This window comes from Giraffa tippelskirchi, chromosome X (assembly GCF_054371585.1).
Source record: "Giraffa tippelskirchi isolate mGirTip1 chromosome X, T2T-mGirTip1v1.2.pri, whole genome shotgun sequence".
NCBI lineage: Eukaryota > Metazoa > Chordata > Mammalia > Artiodactyla > Giraffidae > Giraffa > Giraffa tippelskirchi.
The window spans coordinates 134490433-134508303 of NC_137289.1; the positions used below are offsets into that span (position 1 = coordinate 134490433).

Here is a 17871-nt window from a genome sequence, read left to right on the forward strand (position 1 = left end):
TAACTCTCTACTGTCATAGTAAAGTAGAATTTGGATATGGATATTGTTCAAAGGTGGAACACCAGTAATACTATTTTGCTTTAATTTCCTAATGTAGATTATGATTTAGGTGAGAAAGTAATACCTTCTTGTCACAGCAACATTTGTAAGAATAATAATAGTAATAATCACACAGAATCCCCTGTGAATGTCCTAATCCTCACAGTTCCCTGTAGAACATCACTCAAATTTAAGTCAGCTATTTATTTAATTCTGTGTAGTAAGATTATAAAGACAAACACAACACTATTTTGAATAATTTTTTATGGCTTTCTATAAAGGGCCTTTATTTATTCATTTAGCCTGAATAGTACTAGGTCTTGGAAATATAATGCTGAATGAGATGGGGATCATCTCTCTCTTCATGGAGTAAGTAGACTGGTAGACTTGCAGAATAATGCCCCTCACTGTTAATTTCAGTCAGGTCCACAGTCCTAAGCCTTAGGAAAGCTCATGCATTTGAAGATAAAACTGAACTGAAGCTAAGCTTAGAGCAACTAGACATATTCCAAGCCAATTTCCAACAATTAATTTTCTTAAGTGGTTACCCCATTAGTTAAAAGGAAGAGGAGATAACAGGGAAAGAAATACTGATAAATTTCTAAGTTCGACTAAGTTTGGTAAGTATAAAAAATGAAGTGTAGTTAATAAGGCATAAAGCAGAAGATTTCCTCTTAACTCATAGTTATTGTACATCATCATTAGAGAGGGAACTTGCTGCTCCTTGTACTAGATTAATAGCCTAGGCATTCATCTCTCTGACCTCAGCTGAAGTAGCACTAGGCAACAGAAGCAGAAAATGGAGTAAAAAGATGTACTATCTAGTATTTCATCTGGGCAGGAAAATTAAAAAGAGGAAACACTTAAATTGTAGAGGGGAATGTGAAAGGAAAGGATGGTGCTCTTTTCTTTCCCTTGACAGTCCTACCCTTTGAGAACCTGCTGGCAGCTCCTGGGTCACTAGGCTTAGTCATTCCTCTTTTCAATTACAGGAACATTCTATTTAACAAGGGTATGGTGTAGGGAGAGCAGATAGGGGAGAGAGAAGCAAAAGAGAAGGGGAATATTTTTCACATGGAGAAAAAGGTACATTGGTCAGGAAATGGGGGATGAAACTCAAGGTAACTTTTCCCTGCCCCTGTTATTTTCACTTTAAACATTGTGAAAGGAACCAATAATTTAAGAGGTTTAAAGAATAATGGAGAGCACACCTTGAAATATATAACGATTATCTGTAGATTTTAGATTCCATTACAAGACATATAAATAAATGGGCACATTTAAGTATATTTGAATAAATTATCTGAAGTATATGTAAAAGAATACACATGCTTAGTAGTGCTGTCAGAGAGAAAAAAGCAAAGTGGATCGAATGTACCATAGGCTTTTCATATAATTCTCCCAGAATCTCAGCCACTATTTATGGCTTTAGTACAATATATGTGTGAGAAACACAAATGCATCTCAGATTATTAGGACTTTCACATGGTCATGAGATACTGAACATGATCATCCAGGGATTTGTAAGAAGACTCTTCTAGATATGTCTCCATTATTTTATTCAAATACTTACTGAAAGTGAATGTTGCTTCTGACTCTATTGTCATGTATCAAGATAAAAAAAAAGAAACAACACTGTTTATGTTTTCATACTTAATCAGATGACTCTTTCAGAAGCTCTTTCCCTGAAATGAAATAGAAAACTATCAGATGCAACTCATGATCTTGATGTATAAACAGAATTGTTTTCAGTAATTTGCCAGACTTCTTAATATGGGTAACTCAGGAGTGAAAGTTAGATCTGATAACTCGTCCTAGACCACTGGATTCTCTATTTGTCTGTGCTGGGTCTTAGTTGTGGCATGAGGGATCTTCCATCTTTGTTGGGCCCTGTGAACTCTTAGTTGTGGCATGTGGAACCTAGTTCCCTGACCAGGGATTGAACCTGGATGCCCTACATGGGAAGTACAGTCTTACCCAGTGGACCACCAGTGAAGTCCCTGGATTCTTTATTCTTTTGTGATAAAACATTAAGGGCTGAAAGTTGTTAATCTCATGATAACACGACATAAAGCTACTTGAATTTTCATGTCATGATCTTCCACTCTAGTCTCTTCAGAGGTTTTCTTTTTTGATTCCATCTCTGATGTTAGAGATTTATTATTTGTACGCACTGAAAATATTTTTGAATGGTTCCAGTTCTGAAAAAGTGCTTTGTAATCCTGGTTAGGTCACGGGCCTGTATGTGGGCATTTTTGTCAGTTCACATCTGAAATTCCCACCTCTTTTCTTAAACTAGCCAGTTATCAACCTGGCTCACGGCTTTATTTTTTGAAGTAAAAGTCATGAAGCAATTTGAAAATGTGGTCCCAAATACTCAATAGGATTAAAGTTATTAATAAAGCAAAGTATAATATCAATATTTCTTTCTTCATGTAACAGAAGTGTTCCCAAAGAGCTGTGTTTCTTTTTTAATTGAGTTGTATTGTAATTGGACTAGAAAAATTGGAAATGTGATTCTTTTAATTGGATGACGTTTAATTTAAATTCTGATGAATAAAAAATTGAAGGTGTAAGTTTTAGGTATTTGTGTGTGTGCATGTGTGCACATGTGCATATGTGTGAACTGGGTCAAAATAAGATTATTAGAAACCCTATTCCTGAAAAGCTTTATGGCTGCTATCTCTATATGAAATTCAAAACAAAAACAATATTTAATGATAGAAAATTCTGATTTTGGTTATGATGATTATAACTAAGGCTTTCTTTGAAATATAATTTGAAATTTTTTCAGCAAATATCTTCTCAGGGCCTTTCTTTCCTGATGTCCTAAGCACATAGCACTGTGTGAATGTGGGTACCTGCATCAAGATTGCTCAGCTTTAATAAAATTAACCACATATTGACAAATCTCTGCCTCAACAATAAGCAGAGCTTCAGAGCTTCCAAACTACTTGATTTTATAAGTGTTTGTTTTTAATCTAATTTATCCTCTTAGTCTCAGTGGGAAGGAGAAAATTTCAGTGAAATATATGCTCAGTTTCTTGTTTGGTCCCTAATGAAATTTGTACTGGAAAAGGCTTACTGTTTTGGAAAATTTTAGCATTAAAAAGAAATACTTGACTCCAGTTATTTTTTAAACTGGAATAAAATATCTCTAGTGAAAAAGTCCAAATCATAGCACTGAAGAACTTTTCAGTAATAATCCCAAAAGACAAATTAAAATGCTTTGTTTCTTAGGTAATTATTGTTTTTGGATAATCTCATAGAACCTAGGATGGGGAGAATATTATGAGTTTCTCCATTAAATTTGTTCTCACTGCACATTAATGCCTAGTGTTTTATAGGCTTGCAGTTGTCTTTCTGGGGAAGTTTATACAGTTTCCAGCTGATGTGGTGGTGAGCAGAAGCTAATGAACTAAACTCAGTGCTCACCAACATGACTGCATTTGTTTGATTTACTCTTCTGTTCAGTTGTTTTCTCTCTGCCTTGCATTTCGGCTTCCAGGGCCAATAAGAGTCAATTTTGAACACTGCCTGTGGTAGATCTTTAGCTTAAGGCTATTAGAAAATATAGCTTCAACCTGGAGCTAGCTACTGGACCAAAGGACAGGAAAGAGGATGAAGTCAACAGCCATGGATCAAAGCCAAGTCCAGAAAAGAAGCTATAATCCTGAACATTTGGGGGAATCACAGCAAGTTAAGACTGAAAGTGGCAGCACAGACTAGGGAGGACTCTTGGAATAGGGCAGAGAAGCAAATGCTCTAAGGGCAGAAACAAAGTAGGACCAGCCAGAGGTACCATGTAGAATTGAAGAGGGAAAAGCAGGGAGGCAAAGAGACTTTAATAGCACAATATTAGAAATTGCATAGACCAATATTAGAAATGAGCCTTTAAGAATAATAACAGTATTAGAATAATATAAACAGTAGTTGCAACCAATAATAATACCAAAATAAAAATAATGCCAAAGTTATAAGTATAATAAAAATATTATAAGAATAATGACAGTACTATAAGAGTAATATCAATATTAGAGATGAGCCTTTAAGAATGCATGGTATGATATAGCAAACTAACTCTGTCCCAAAAGCCAGAGGAAAATTGGCAGCAGGGGTGAGAGAGAGGGAGGGAAAGTGGGCAGGAAAAAGAGAGAGAGTGATACATTTGTTGTTGTTGTTCAGTCGCTAAGTCATGTCCAACTCCTTGCAACCCCATAGACTGCAGCACGCTAGGCTCCTCTGTCTTCTTCTGTCCCCCAGAGTTTGCTCAAATTCATGTCCATTGAGTGGGTGATGCTATCTATCTCATCCTCTGCCAGCCCCTTCTCCTTTGGCCTTCGATCTTTCCTAGCATTACCTTTGATCTTTTCCAATGTATTACCTAAGATAAAATTAAGAATGATTAGCTTTGTGGCATTTGGACAATTCTGGAATACTTTTCTTTCTTTGCATTTCTATTTCTATTACTCTATTTCAAGAATAACCTGGGTCCAGAGACAGGAGACCAAACTGCTGGTCAAGGAACCAGTACCTCTTTGCTTTATAATTATGGTCATATATGGGTCTTGATTTGTTCACTTATAAAATGGGTTTTGGATGAGACTGAAACATGTGCATGCACACGTGTGTGTGTGTGATAAAGAAAGCTGAAAGATTTAAATATATGTACTATCTAAAAATGATAAAGATGAGTTTATTTATAAAACAGAAATAGACTCACATTGATAGAAAACAAATTTATGTTCACAAAAGGGGAAAAGCAGGGAGGGATAAATTAGGAGTTTGGGATTCAGTTCAGTTCAGTTTAGTAGCTCAGTCGTGTCTGACTCTTTGCGACCCCATGAATTGCAGCACGCCAGGCCTTCCTGTCCATCACCAACTCCCAGAGTTTACCCAAACTCATGTCCATTGAGCCGGTGATGCCATCCAACCATCTCATCCTCTGTCATCTTCTTCTCCTCCCACCTTCAATCTTTCCAAGCATCAGAGTCTTTTCCAATGAGTCAATTCTTCTCATCAGGTGACCAAAGTATTGGAGTTTCAGCTTCAACATCAGTCCTTCCAATGAACACTCAGAACTGATCTCCTTTAGGATGGACTGGTTGGATCTCCTTGCAGTCCAAGGGACTCTCAAGAGTCTTCTACAACATCACAGTTCAAAAGCATCAATTCTTCTGTGCTCAGCTTTCTTTGTAGTCCAAATCTCACATCCATACATGACCACTGGAAAAACCATAGCCTTGACTAGACGGACCTTTGTTGGCAAAGTAATGTCTCTGCTTTTTAATATGCTATCTAGGTTGGTCATAACTTTCCTTCCAAAGAGTAAGCGTCTTTTAATTTCATGGCTGCAGTCACCATCAGCAGTGATTTTGGAGCCCAAAAAAATAAAGTCTGACACTGTTTCCACTGTTTCCCCATCTATTTGCCGTGAAGTGATGGGACCAGATGCCACGATCTTAGTTTTCTGTTGAGCTTTAAGCCAACTTTTTCACTCTCTTCTCTCACTTTCATCAAGAGGCTTTTTAGTTCTTCTTCACTTTCTGCCATAAGAGTGGTGTCATCTGCATATCTGAGGTTACTGATATTTCTCCCGGCAATCTTGATTCCAGCCCAGCGTTTCTCATGATGTACTCTGCATATAAGTTAAATAAGCAGGGTGACAATATACAGCCGTGACGTACTCCTTTTCCTATTTGGAGCCAGTCTGTTGTTCCATGTCCAGTTCTAACTGTTGCTTCCTGACCTGCATACAGGTTTCTCAAGAGGCAGGTCAGGTGGTCTGGTATGCCCATATCTTTCAGAATTTTCCACAGTTTATTGTGATCCACACAGTCAAAGGCTTTGGCATAGTCTGTATACATATGTTCTTTTCCAGATAACTTTACATTATAGTTTATTACAAGATAATGAATTATATAGTTACCTGTGCTATATCGTAGGGCCTTGCACAAACTAGTATTATAAAGTAGATAAACAGCAAGGCCCTATGATATAGCACAGGTAACTATATTATTCAGTATCTTGTAATAAACTGTAATGTAAAATTATCTGGAAAAGAATATATTTATATGTATATATATATACATAACATATTTTCATGTATATATCATATGAATATTATATATGTATGTGTATACATACACATAAATGACAATTACTTTGCTATGTAGCAGAATCTAACACATTATAAATCAACTGCTTCAATTAAAAAACTGAAAAAAATAAAGTGCATGTGGTGATTTGATACACTTACTATATTGTAAAATGACTAGCACCATAGGCTTAGCTAACATTCGTATCACATAATTGCCATTTCTTTTTCTGTGATGAGAATATGTGTGTCTGTACTTTTTCTGCATGTTTCTAGTATACAATGCAGTATTAATTATGATCACCATGAGGTATTAGATCCCCAGAACTCATTCATCTTATAACTAGAAGCCTGTCCTCTTTAACCAACATCTCCCCCTTTCCCGACCTCCATACCCTGGTAACCACCATTCCCTCAGTTTTTATGATTTCAGATTTTTAGATTCCATATATGATATTGTGCAGTGTTTGTTTTCTCTGTCTGACTTATTTCACTTAGCAGAATGCCCTCAAGGCTCACCAAAAAAATCTTTGAGAGCTAGGCAGTGAATTCAGCAAAGTTGCAGGATACAAAATCAACGTACAGAAAACAGTTACGTTTCTTTACATTAGCAATGAAATATCTAAAAAAAGAAATAAAAATTGTATTCACAGTAGCATCAAAAATATTAAAATTCTTAGGAATAAATACAACTAAGAAGTGAAAAATTTGTATACTCAAAACTACAAGACTTTGATGAAAGAAATCGAAGGCACAAACAAATGGAAAGATATTCCATGTTCATTGATCAGAGGAATTGATATTGAAATGTCCATACTACCCAAAGCCACCTGTAGATTCAATGCAATACCTATTAAAATCTCAATGACATTCTTTTACAGAAATAGTAAAAAAAAAAAATAAAAAATCCTGAAATTTGTCTGGAATCACAAAAGACCCCTAATTGTCACAACATTTCAGAAAGAACAAAACTGGAGGCATCATACTTCCTGATTTCTAGCTATACTGCAAAGCTCTAGTAATGAAAATAGTATGGTACTGCCCTAAAAATAGGCATATATAGTAATGGAACAGAACTGAGAGCCCAGAAGTAAACTTTTGCTCTCTGATTGTAGTTGATATTTAGATATTTCATTGCTAATGTAAAGAAATGTAACTGTTTTCTGTATGTTGATTTCCTATCCTGCAACTTTGCTGAATTCACTGCCTAGTTCTCAAAGATTTTTTTGGTGAAACTTGAGAGCATTCTGCTAAGTGAAATAAGTCAGACAGAGAAAACAAACACTGCACAATATCATATGTGAAATCTAAAAATATGAAATCATAAAAACTGAGGGAATGGTGGTTACCAGCATATGGAGGTGGGGAAATGGGGAGATGTTGGTTAAAGCTACATAAGATGTATTTGTTTCATGGCATGAAAGTTATGGGGTTTGTAGAAGCTGAAGGCTGATATTGTGTGTCATTAAGAAGTAACCTTTGAAGGAAGTAGATATAGAGAAGTGAGAGAATTTGGTTAGTTAACAAACATCAGAAATCTTACATGAACTTCTGATTAAATCAAATTCTACTCGTAGTAGTTCAGTTCAGTTGCTCAGTCGTGTCCAACTCTTTGCGACCCCATGAACCGCAGCACACCAGGCCTCCCTGTCCATCACCAACTCCCGGAGTCCATCCAAACCCATGTCCATTGAGTTGGTGATGCCATCTAACCATCTCATCCTCTGTCGTCCCCTTCTCCTCCTGCCCTCAATCTTTCCCAGCATCAGAGTCTTTTCAAGTGAGTCAGATCTTTGCATCAGGTGGCCAAAGTATTGGAGTTTCAGCTTCAACATCAGTCTTTACAATGAACACCCAGGACTGATCTCCTTTAGGATGGACTGGTTGGATCTCCTTGCAGTCCAAGGGACTCTCAAGAGTCTTCTCCAACTCATAGTCGAAATCTCTGAAAATGCCTAGAAGGTAGAGATGCTGTGGACTGAGCTTATGCGCTCTATGTGCTTGATGGACAGGTAGCAAAGGTAACATTGTCTTTGGAAAATTAAATGTAATTCACTTTGTAGAAAGGAGGGTTTCAAGGAGCATTGCAAACTATTAAAAGGAAAAGCTTTATCAGTGCCTGCATTGAATAATAATGATTCCTTGTGTTTAGTACAAATGAGGTGCAGCAGGGAGCTCTGGAAAAAATAAAGTTGTTATGGTAACTGATAACACTTTTTCCTTACTGGAACTCAAGATAGTCTAAGAGGCTACACAAGGCCATGTTTCCTTAGAGACTTTTCCCAAGTAAAGAAAATAATAAATGGGGATATAAAGGGAAGATTTGGCATTTGGATGAACTCTGTTCTACCCACAAAGATAAGCACACTTCTAAGGAAATGCTGTTTTTGCTTGATGAGCTGAACCAGGTAGGTGAGAGTGGTACCTCTCATTTATATATACTTGACCCATCAGAGATGGACAGATTATTGTTTAACAATCAAAGTCTGAGAAAGTACTGCTCTGAACAAAATTCAGGTTAAGTTTAAGATGAAAATTGTTTATTGATGGTGTTTAACATTTAGCATGAGGAAGGATTTTTTATTTTTATTTTTTGAGTTGGCTGTGGATTGAAAACAGAAAAGCAATATTTAAATGCTCTTTAGAAGGCATTTGGACTTTCTGAACCGAAGTTTTCTTACCTGTGAAATTAGTAGTTTGAACAAAACCTCTAGTTTTCACACATTTCCCTTGCTAAAAGCCTACAAGAAACTTAACCTGCCAGGAGATAAAATTGAAGAGTCCCAGGATGAAGCCTAAGCGGGAGGCTCAGACGGAGCTACTGGGCTTCCTTTTCTCCCTATAATAGTCCTTAAGACATTTTATAGAAAATAACTGACAGGCATATGTGTTTTAAAGCTTCTACCTTTTAAATAGTCACACATAAAATGACTTAATTGCCCTTAACAGGAACTATTCTCCATCTGCTAGCAGCTTTCCAAATGACTCTGAAGGAGGCAGGAGACACCAGCTACATCAGAGTAATCAACTGTAGGATTGAAGGCTTGACGTTTGACATAAGATGAATCTGCCTTGTAGTTTCTGGAAAGGAATAGCCAGATTTTAGAGATCTTGCTTTACAGATCTTTTCCTGTGATGTGAAAGCAAATTTTGTGAAAATCTATACATATTTCTACTCTAAATCTGATGCAATTCTTGTGAAGTAAAATTAAATGTTGATCATGAAAGCCTTTTGAAAAGCTATAGAGCTATGTCAGATATAAGTTGGTGTCTAGAATATAATATACTGGCTTAAAATAAGACCTTAAGTCTAGCTTTGGGCAACAGTGTAAGAATGTATTGACCAAATTTAAGATTCTCCTGCAATTGTGTGTAATTAAATTACATTTGAAGACATTTTAAGATATTATTTACATATGTGTTCTACTTTATTATCCAAGCCAGGACATTTTTGAGAATGAAAGAGAAAACTATATATAGAAATTAAATATAAGTAGCAGGCATTGATTGATCTACAGCAGATATAAACAGGGATGTGCATGCTAAGTCACTTCAGTCATGTCTGACCCTCTTGCGACCCCATGGACCATAGCCTGCCAAGATCCTCTGTCCATGGGATTCTCCAGGCAAGAATACTGGAGTGGATTACCCGTACCCTCCTTGAGGGGATCTTCCTGACCCAGGGATCAAACCCACGTCTCCCTCATCTCCTGCACTGGCAGGTGGGTTCTTTACCACTAGCACCACCTTGGAAGCCCATAAACAGGAACAGTCTTAGGAAAGTCAGACATATGGTCACCCTAATGATAGTACATGTAATGGTGGCAGATCAACTGGTCCTAGTCTTATAGAAACAATGTTAAATGAACTTGAGTAATTTCTCCTAAATAGTCAACTCTGGTCTTCAATTTTAGAAGACTTTTGGAACTTTGAGACCAAACAGTTAATCCTTCAGTTATTTGAAAATGTTTTCTAGATGCTCATGGAATTCTCAGTACTTAAGAGCTATACAATGAGGCATTTATCATAGATCCAATTGGTATTCCGCTGAATCTTAATTAGCTAAAACTGACTCATCATCCTGTTATATCATGAATACATCGTCTGACTTCAAGATACTGGTACTCTGTTCTCCATTTGGGGTCTTCATGACTTAGTATGATCTCCTTAAATTTATAGAAGATTTAATTGGTACTATTTCATGTGTCCCTTCTAGAAAGTTTTCTTAATCTTGCTGCTTGTTAATGTTGTGCTTAGAAGGAAATTTCAAGAGTAATGTGTGTTTACTTCATTGTTTCCATTGTCGTCATTTTCTAGTATGGGTCATTGCTCTGAAAAATTATGTTAGAATGACTCTTGTTTTAAAATACCTTATCAAAACATACTACTCTTGGAAAAAAACCTTTTCCATTTGGCTTCTGTCTGTCTCTCTGTCCAGCTTTATTAAATGACCAAGTCACTAGTTAAGAATCAATGTTTAAGCAATGGCAAAATGAGTAGTAGCAAAAACTCTAAGTCAGTGGTTCTCCAACCTATTTGCACATTAGAATCTTTTGGAGGACTTACAAATCGCCAGTCCAGGTTCAATGCATGATACAGGGTGCTCGGGGCTGGTGCACCGGGATGACCTGGAGGGATGGGATGGGGAGGGAGGTGGAAGGGGGATTCTGGAAGGGGAAAACATGTACACCCATGGTGGATTCATGTCAATGTATGGCAAAATAAATACAATATTGTAAAGTTAAAAAATAGAAAATAAACTGATTTTAAAAAATTACTAAAATGTTAAAAAAAAAAAAAAAAACAACTAATGAGCAGGCCATATCTCAGACCAGCTATATCAGAACTTTTGTGAGTGAGACCCAAACATCAGTGTTTTCATGTTCCCAAGTGATGGGAACAGAGATGGCTGAGAACCACTTCTTTAAGTACTCCATTGAATGTACTAACTCTTAAGAAAATATTGCTGTTTTAGGGACTCAGTTGTGGAAGGAGAGTGTGTGTACACATGTAGGTAGGTGTTTGTGTGGGAGCAGGTGTGTGTGTGTGTGTGTGTGTGCATGGTATCTGTGTATTTGGAGTATTTGACAGTAATAAAATTAGGAGTTTTGAGGGAAAATCAGTGTGATAAAAAAAGGAGGTGGCATAATGATTCATCAAAATGGAGAAACTAAAGAAAATGAATGTGTTTTTTGCAATATGTATTTCATCTGGAAAGGAAGCTTGGAAATCACCAAAAAACTACTGAAAAATAATTAAAGATAGTGCCCCCCAAGACCACAATATCATACTATGCTTCCTATTAGTCTTATTTCTATATATTTGTTAGCATGGCTGTGTGTGCTTGGTTGCTTCAGTCATGTCTGACTCTTTGTGAGCCTGTCAGGCACCTCTGTCCATGGGTTTCTCCAGCCAAGGATACTAGACCAGGTTGCCACTTCCTCCTCCAGGGGATTTTCCAACCCAGGGATCGATCCCAAGTCTCTTATGTCTCCTGCATTGGCATGCGGGTCCTTGCCACTAGCACCATCTGGGAAGACCTAGCATGGCTATAATCAGGTTTAATTGCTTTTAGCTTACTGGTGATGAACTCTGTCTAGGGGAAACTACTAGAGTAATACCTTCTGTCCATTTCCATAGTATGGTAGGGTGGTTGTGTTGCCATTTTACACCTTTCTATAGTCTCACCTTTTGGTCGTACCTACCTACACACTGGGTTTGGGCTTGACACATGACTTAATTTATTCATTGAAACAGTAGCAAACTTGATGTAAGCAGTCTTGAAAAGTGATTTGCACACTTTGGCTTCCTTTTATGTTCCTCTCTCTCTACCACTAGAGCCTGCCTAGTACAGCCTCCTGAAATATTAGGAGAGATACATGGAGTAAAGCTGTGTAATCTCAGCCAATGTCATCTTAGCTCAGCTAGACCTCATTTAGCCTGCCAGCTGACCAAAGACGTGAACAAGCCCCAGCAAAATCAGCTGAGTCTGGATCAGATCACCATAACCACCCAGCCAGACCATAGACTCCTGAGAAATAATAAATGTTATTTTTTCAGCCATTGAGTTTTTTTTAAAACTTTTTATTTTGTATTGGGATATAGCCGACTAACAATGTTGTAATAGTTTCAGGTGAACAGCGAAGGGAGACTCAGCCATACATATACATGTATCTGTTCTCCCCCAAACTTCCCTCCCCTCAAAGCTGCCATATAACATTTTGAGCAGAGTTCCATGTGCTATACTGAAGGTCCTTGTTGGTTATCCATTCTAAATATAGCAGTCTGTACATATCCATCCCTAACTCCCTAACTATCCCTTCCAACATCCTTTTCCACGACCACTGAGTTCTGGAATAGTTTTTTTTTTTTCCATTGTGCAAAGTTTGATATGTTTATTAAATCAAGTTTCTTAAAAATCACTATATGTTTATTCTTTTTTGACTTGATTTTTTTTCTAGTTAAAACTATTTTTTTTCTTTAGTGTTTTTTGCCATACATTGACATGAATCAGCCATGGGTGTGCATGTGTTCCCCATCCTGAACCCCTCTCCCACCTCCCTCCCCATCCCATCCCTCTGGGTCATCCAGTGCACCAGCCCTGAGCACTCTGTCTCATGCATCAAACCTGGACTGGTGGTCTGTTTCACATATGATAATATACATGTTTCAACGCTATTCTCTCAGATCATCCCACTCTCGCACTCTCCCACACAGTCCAATAAACTGTTCTATACATCTGTGTCTACTTCGCTGTCCTGCATATAGGGTTATTGTGACCATCTTTCTAAATTCCATATATATGTGTTAGTATACTGTATTGGCAGAGAAGGCAATGGCAACCCACTGCAATATTCTTGCCTGGAAAACCCCATGGACGGAGGAGCCTGGTAGGCTGGAGTCCATGGGGTCACTAAGAGTCGGACATGACTGGGCGAGTTCACTTTCACTTTTCACTTTCATGCATTCGAGAAGGAAATGGCAACCCACCCCAGTGTTCTTGCCTGGAGAATCCCAAGGGTGGGGGAGCCTGGTGGGCTGCCGTCTATGGGGTCACTAAGAGTTGGACACGACTGATGCGACTTAGCAGCAGCAGCAGCATATTGTATTGGTGTTTTTCTTTCTGACTTCACTCTGTATAATAGGCTCCAGTTTCATCCACCTCATTAGAACTGATTCAAATGCATTCTTTTTAATGGCTGAGTAATATTCCATTGGGTATATCTACTAGTTTTCTTATCCATTTGGCTGCTGATGGACATCTAGGTTACCTCCATGTCCTGGCTATTATAAACAGTGCTGCGATGAACATTGGGGTACACGTGTCTCTTTCAATTCTGGTTTCCTAGGTATGTATGCCCAGCAGTGGGATTGCTGGGTCATATGGCAGTTCTATTTCCAGTTTCTTAAGGAATCTCCACACTGTTCTCCATAGTGGCTATACTAGTTTGTATTCCCACCAACAGTGTAAGAGGGTTCCCTTTTCTCCACACCCTCTCCAGCATTTATTGTTTGTAGATTTTTGGATAGCAGCAATTTTGACTGGTGTGAAATGGTACCTCATTGTGGTTTTGATTTGCATTTCTCTTATAATGAGTGATGTTGAACATCTTTTCATGTGTTTGTTAGCCATCTGTAAGTATTCTTTGGAGAAATGTCTGTTTAGTTCTTTGGCCCATCTTTTGATTGGGTCGTTTATTTTTCTGGAATTGAGCTGCAAGAGTTGCTTGTATATTTTTGAGATTAATTCTTTGTCAGTTGTTCTGTTTGCTATTATTTTCTCCCATTCCGAAGGCTGTATTTTCACCTTTCTTATAGTTTCCTTCGTTTTGCAAAAGCTTTTAAGTTTAATTAGGTCCCATTTGTTTATTTTTGCTTTTATTTGCATTACTCTGGGAGGTGGGCCATAGAGGATCTTGCTGTGATTTATGTCAGAGAGTGTTCTGCCTATGTTTTCCTCTAAGAGTTTTATAGTTTCTGGTCTTACATTTACATCTTTAATCCATTTTGAGTTTATTTCTGTATATGGTGTTAGAAAGTGTTCTCATTTCGTTCTTTTACAAGTGTTTTTGACCAGTTTTCCCAGCACCACTTGTTAAAGAGATTGTCTTTTCTCCATTGTATATTCTTGCCTCCTTTGTCGAAGATAAGGTGTCCATAGGTGTGTGGATTTATCTCTGGGCTTTCTATTTTGTTCCATCAATCTATATTTCTGTCCTTGTGCCAGTACCATACTGTCTTGATGACTGTAGCTGTGTAGTATAGCCTGACGTCAGGCAGGTTGATTCCTCCTGTTCCATTCTTCTTTCTCAAGATTGCTTTGGCTATTCGAGATTTTTTGTATTTCCATACAAATTGTGAAATTATTTGTTCTGGTTCTGTGAAAAATACCATTGGTAGCTTGATAGGGGTTGCATGGAATCTATAGATTGCTTTGGGTAGTATACTCATTTTCACTATATTGATTCTTCCAATCCATGAACATGGTATATTTCTCCATCTAATTGTGTCCTCTTTGATTTCTTTCACCAGTGTTTTATAGTTTTCTATATATAAGTCTTTTGTTTCTTTAGGTAGATATATTCCTAAGTATTTATTCTTTTTGTTGTTATGGTGAATAGAATTCTTTCCTCAATTTCTCTTTCTGTTTTCTCATTGTTAGTGTATAGGAATGCAAGGGATTTCTGTGTAATTTTTTTTTTTTTTTTTATTCAAATACATAATGACTTATTTACCTTGACTAAACAAACAGTGCAGTTTAATAAAAGATATACCAAAGATAAGAGTTCACAAATTCATTATCAGACCAGGAAAAAAAAAAGAACACAGTCTAGGCTTAATAGGAATAAGCTTCACTGTCAAGGGGAGAGGTTTTATCATTACAAAGGTATATAGAATGTTTAGGCAAATACGTGTAGGTTCTTTGATATAGTAAAATGCATCTCTTTAAAATTCCTTTAAACAGGATTTGTGTAGGACAGCAGCGTTCTTTTAAAATCTTCTATAGTTTCAAAAACATTTCTTTTATTGAATCTTTGTAGTTCTTAAAAGTAGAGTGCGTTCATCAGGAAACCAGAGAGATTCCGAGGCCTCAGGACCAATTCAAGTCCTACATTCTAACTAGTCATGTTCTACCGTTAATGTGAATAAATAACCTTCAAGACCTTTAAGCAAGCATGGAGCTCGCTTTGTGGGAAACACTCCAATACTTTAAAGATGCTACAGCTGGGAGAAATGTAAATAAAGAAAAAGCATTCAAGGTCGCTTTTCTCCCCCCAAAGTCTTTAGTTTTATAAATTTTCTTTAGAACAGTAAGCAAAGCACCACATTCTTTCTTCTTATCAGAATATCTCCATCCTCATAATATAGTTAACAAGGACAACTACATTATGTATTTCCAGAAACATTATAGCTCTCATTTCTCCTGTTCTTCATATCAGAAGTACGATGTTCCCCAGTGTACACACACTAGGCACTGGGATGATGAATGAAATATAATAATTTGGAGGGAAACATGTCATTTAAAACCCAAACTTACCCAGGATTGCATATCTGCATATTTACAAGTTAGTGTATAGCTCTGACGTGGATTACAAAGTGCGAGAGGAAATTGTCAAAATGATTGTAGTGCAGAATGCGACCTTCCCCCTGTCCAGGAATTGCGCCCACTTCGCCTCCAAAGCGGCGGGTCAACAGCATCGCACGTGTGGTCTGGGTGGGGGCAGCTCTGGGGGGATCTCGGGCTCGGGTTGTAACGAGAGGATGCTGTTGGACAGCTCGTTCCTGAGCATGTCCAGGGGCATCTTTTTCAGGATGTCATCGACAAGCTTCAGGAAGATCTCGTCTACGTTGAAGTTATCCTTGGCGCTCGCTTCACAGAACCGCATCCCGGCTATCTGCTATGCAAACTTTTCACCCTGCCGTCTGCTGATCTCTCTGTCAGTTTCACAGTCCAACTTATTTCCGACTAAGAGAAGCTCTGCGTCTTCTGAAGCGTACTTATCAATCATCTTCATCCATTTTGGCAAATCATCGAATGTCTCCTTCTTAGTGATGTCGTAGACTAATATGATCCCCTTGGCACTTCTGTAATAAGCTGAGGTAATGCTGTTGAATCTCTCCTGACCTGCCGTGTCCCTGACACGGCCGGCGGGCGCCCCGCACGGGGGCGCGGGTGGGGATGAGACATGGCACTAACACGGAAGCGCTAGGTGACGATGGAGCCGCCGGCGCGGCAGCAATGAACGCGATGGAAGCGACATACACACGGCGGACAGACAGGGCTGAGGTCGACCAGATTTGTAGCCTAATTTTCTTTCCTCTTAGCTCTACGGTTTTGATCTTAAAGTCAACACCTACGGTGGACTTGCAGGCCTCGCAGAAAGTGTCGTCGGTGAAGCGCTCCATCAGGCTGGTCTTGCCCACGCCGCGGGAGCCGATGATGATGACCTGCAGCTTGAAGTCGGCCGGCCTGGGGGGCTGCTTGCGCCGGCGGGCCTGGCCGCCCGACAGAGCCGGGGAGCCCGCGCCCAACCCGCCGCCGCCCGCGGGCCGCCTGTGCAGCGCGGCGCCCGGATCCATGCACGCATGCGGCCCCCCGCGCTCCCGCGTCCCCTCGGCCTCCGCCAAGCGCCGCGGCTCAGCCCCGGGCTGGGCGAGCGCGCGCTCGAGCTGCCCCGGCGGCCCGCAGGCTCCGCGCTGCCTTCTGTGTAATTTTATATACTGCAACTTTATTATATTCATTGATTGGCTCTAGTAATTTTCTGGTGGAGTCTTTAGGGTTTTCTATGTAGAGGATCATGTCATCTGCAAATAGTGAGAGTTTTACTTCTTCTTTTCCAATCTGGATTGCTTTTTGTTTCTTTTTCTGCTCTGATTTCTGTGGCCAAAACTTCCAAAACTATGTTGAATAACAGTGGTGAGAGTGGGCACCCTTGTTCCTGACTTTAGGGGACATGCTTTTAATTTTTCACTATTGAGGATAATGTTTGCTGTGGGTTTGTCATATATAGTTTTTATTATGTTGAGGTATGTTCCTTCTATGCCTGCTTTCTGGAGGGTTTTTATCATAAATGAATGTTGAATTTTGTTAAAGGCTTTCTCTGCATGTGTTGAGATAGTCATAGGGTTTTTATCTTTCAATTTGTTAATGTGGTGTATTACGTTGATTGATTTGCGAATATTGAAGAATCCTTGCATTCCTGGGATAAAGCCCACTTGGCCATGATTTATGATCTTTTTAATATGTTGTTGGATTCTGTTTGCTAGAACTTTGTTAAGGATTTTTACATCTATGTTCATCAGTGATATTGGCCTGTAGTTTTCTTTTTTGTGTGTGGTATCTTTGTCTGGTTTTGGTATTAGGGTGATGGTGGCCCCATAGAAAGAGTTTGGAAGTTTATCATACTCTGCAATTTTCTGGAAGAGTTTGAGTAGGATAGGTGTTAGTTCTTCTCTAAATTTTTGGTAGAATTCATCTGTGAAGCCATCTGGTCATGGACTTTTTTTTTGCTGGAAGATTTCTGATTACATTTTCGATTTCCATGCTTGTGATTGATCTGTTAACATTTTCTTTCTTCCTGGTTCAGTTTTGGAAAGTTATACTTTTCTAAGAATTTGTCCATTTCTTCCAAGTTGTCCATTTTAGTGGCATATAGTTGCTGATAGTAGTCTCTTATGATCCTTTGTATTTCTGTGTTGTCTTTTGTGATTTCTCCGTTTTCATTTCTAATTTT

The 17871-nt window shown here is 38.5% G+C and overlaps 1 protein-coding gene and 1 long non-coding RNA gene across 2 annotated transcripts in view; one reads left to right on the top strand and one right to left on the bottom strand.

The window, feature by feature from the left end:
• Positions 1-17871, top strand: part of LOC145537167 (uncharacterized) — a 966757-nt gene that overhangs the window by 498237 nt on the left and 450649 nt on the right. The gene's annotated exons all lie outside the window — the stretch shown is intronic.
• Positions 15741-16744, bottom strand: LOC145536164 (ras-related protein Rab-12-like). The gene is given in 2 exon segments (XM_081564907.1): positions 15741-16273; positions 16431-16744. Coding segments are annotated over 2 exon segments (735 nt in total). The 5' UTR covers positions 16718-16744; the 3' UTR covers positions 15741-15825.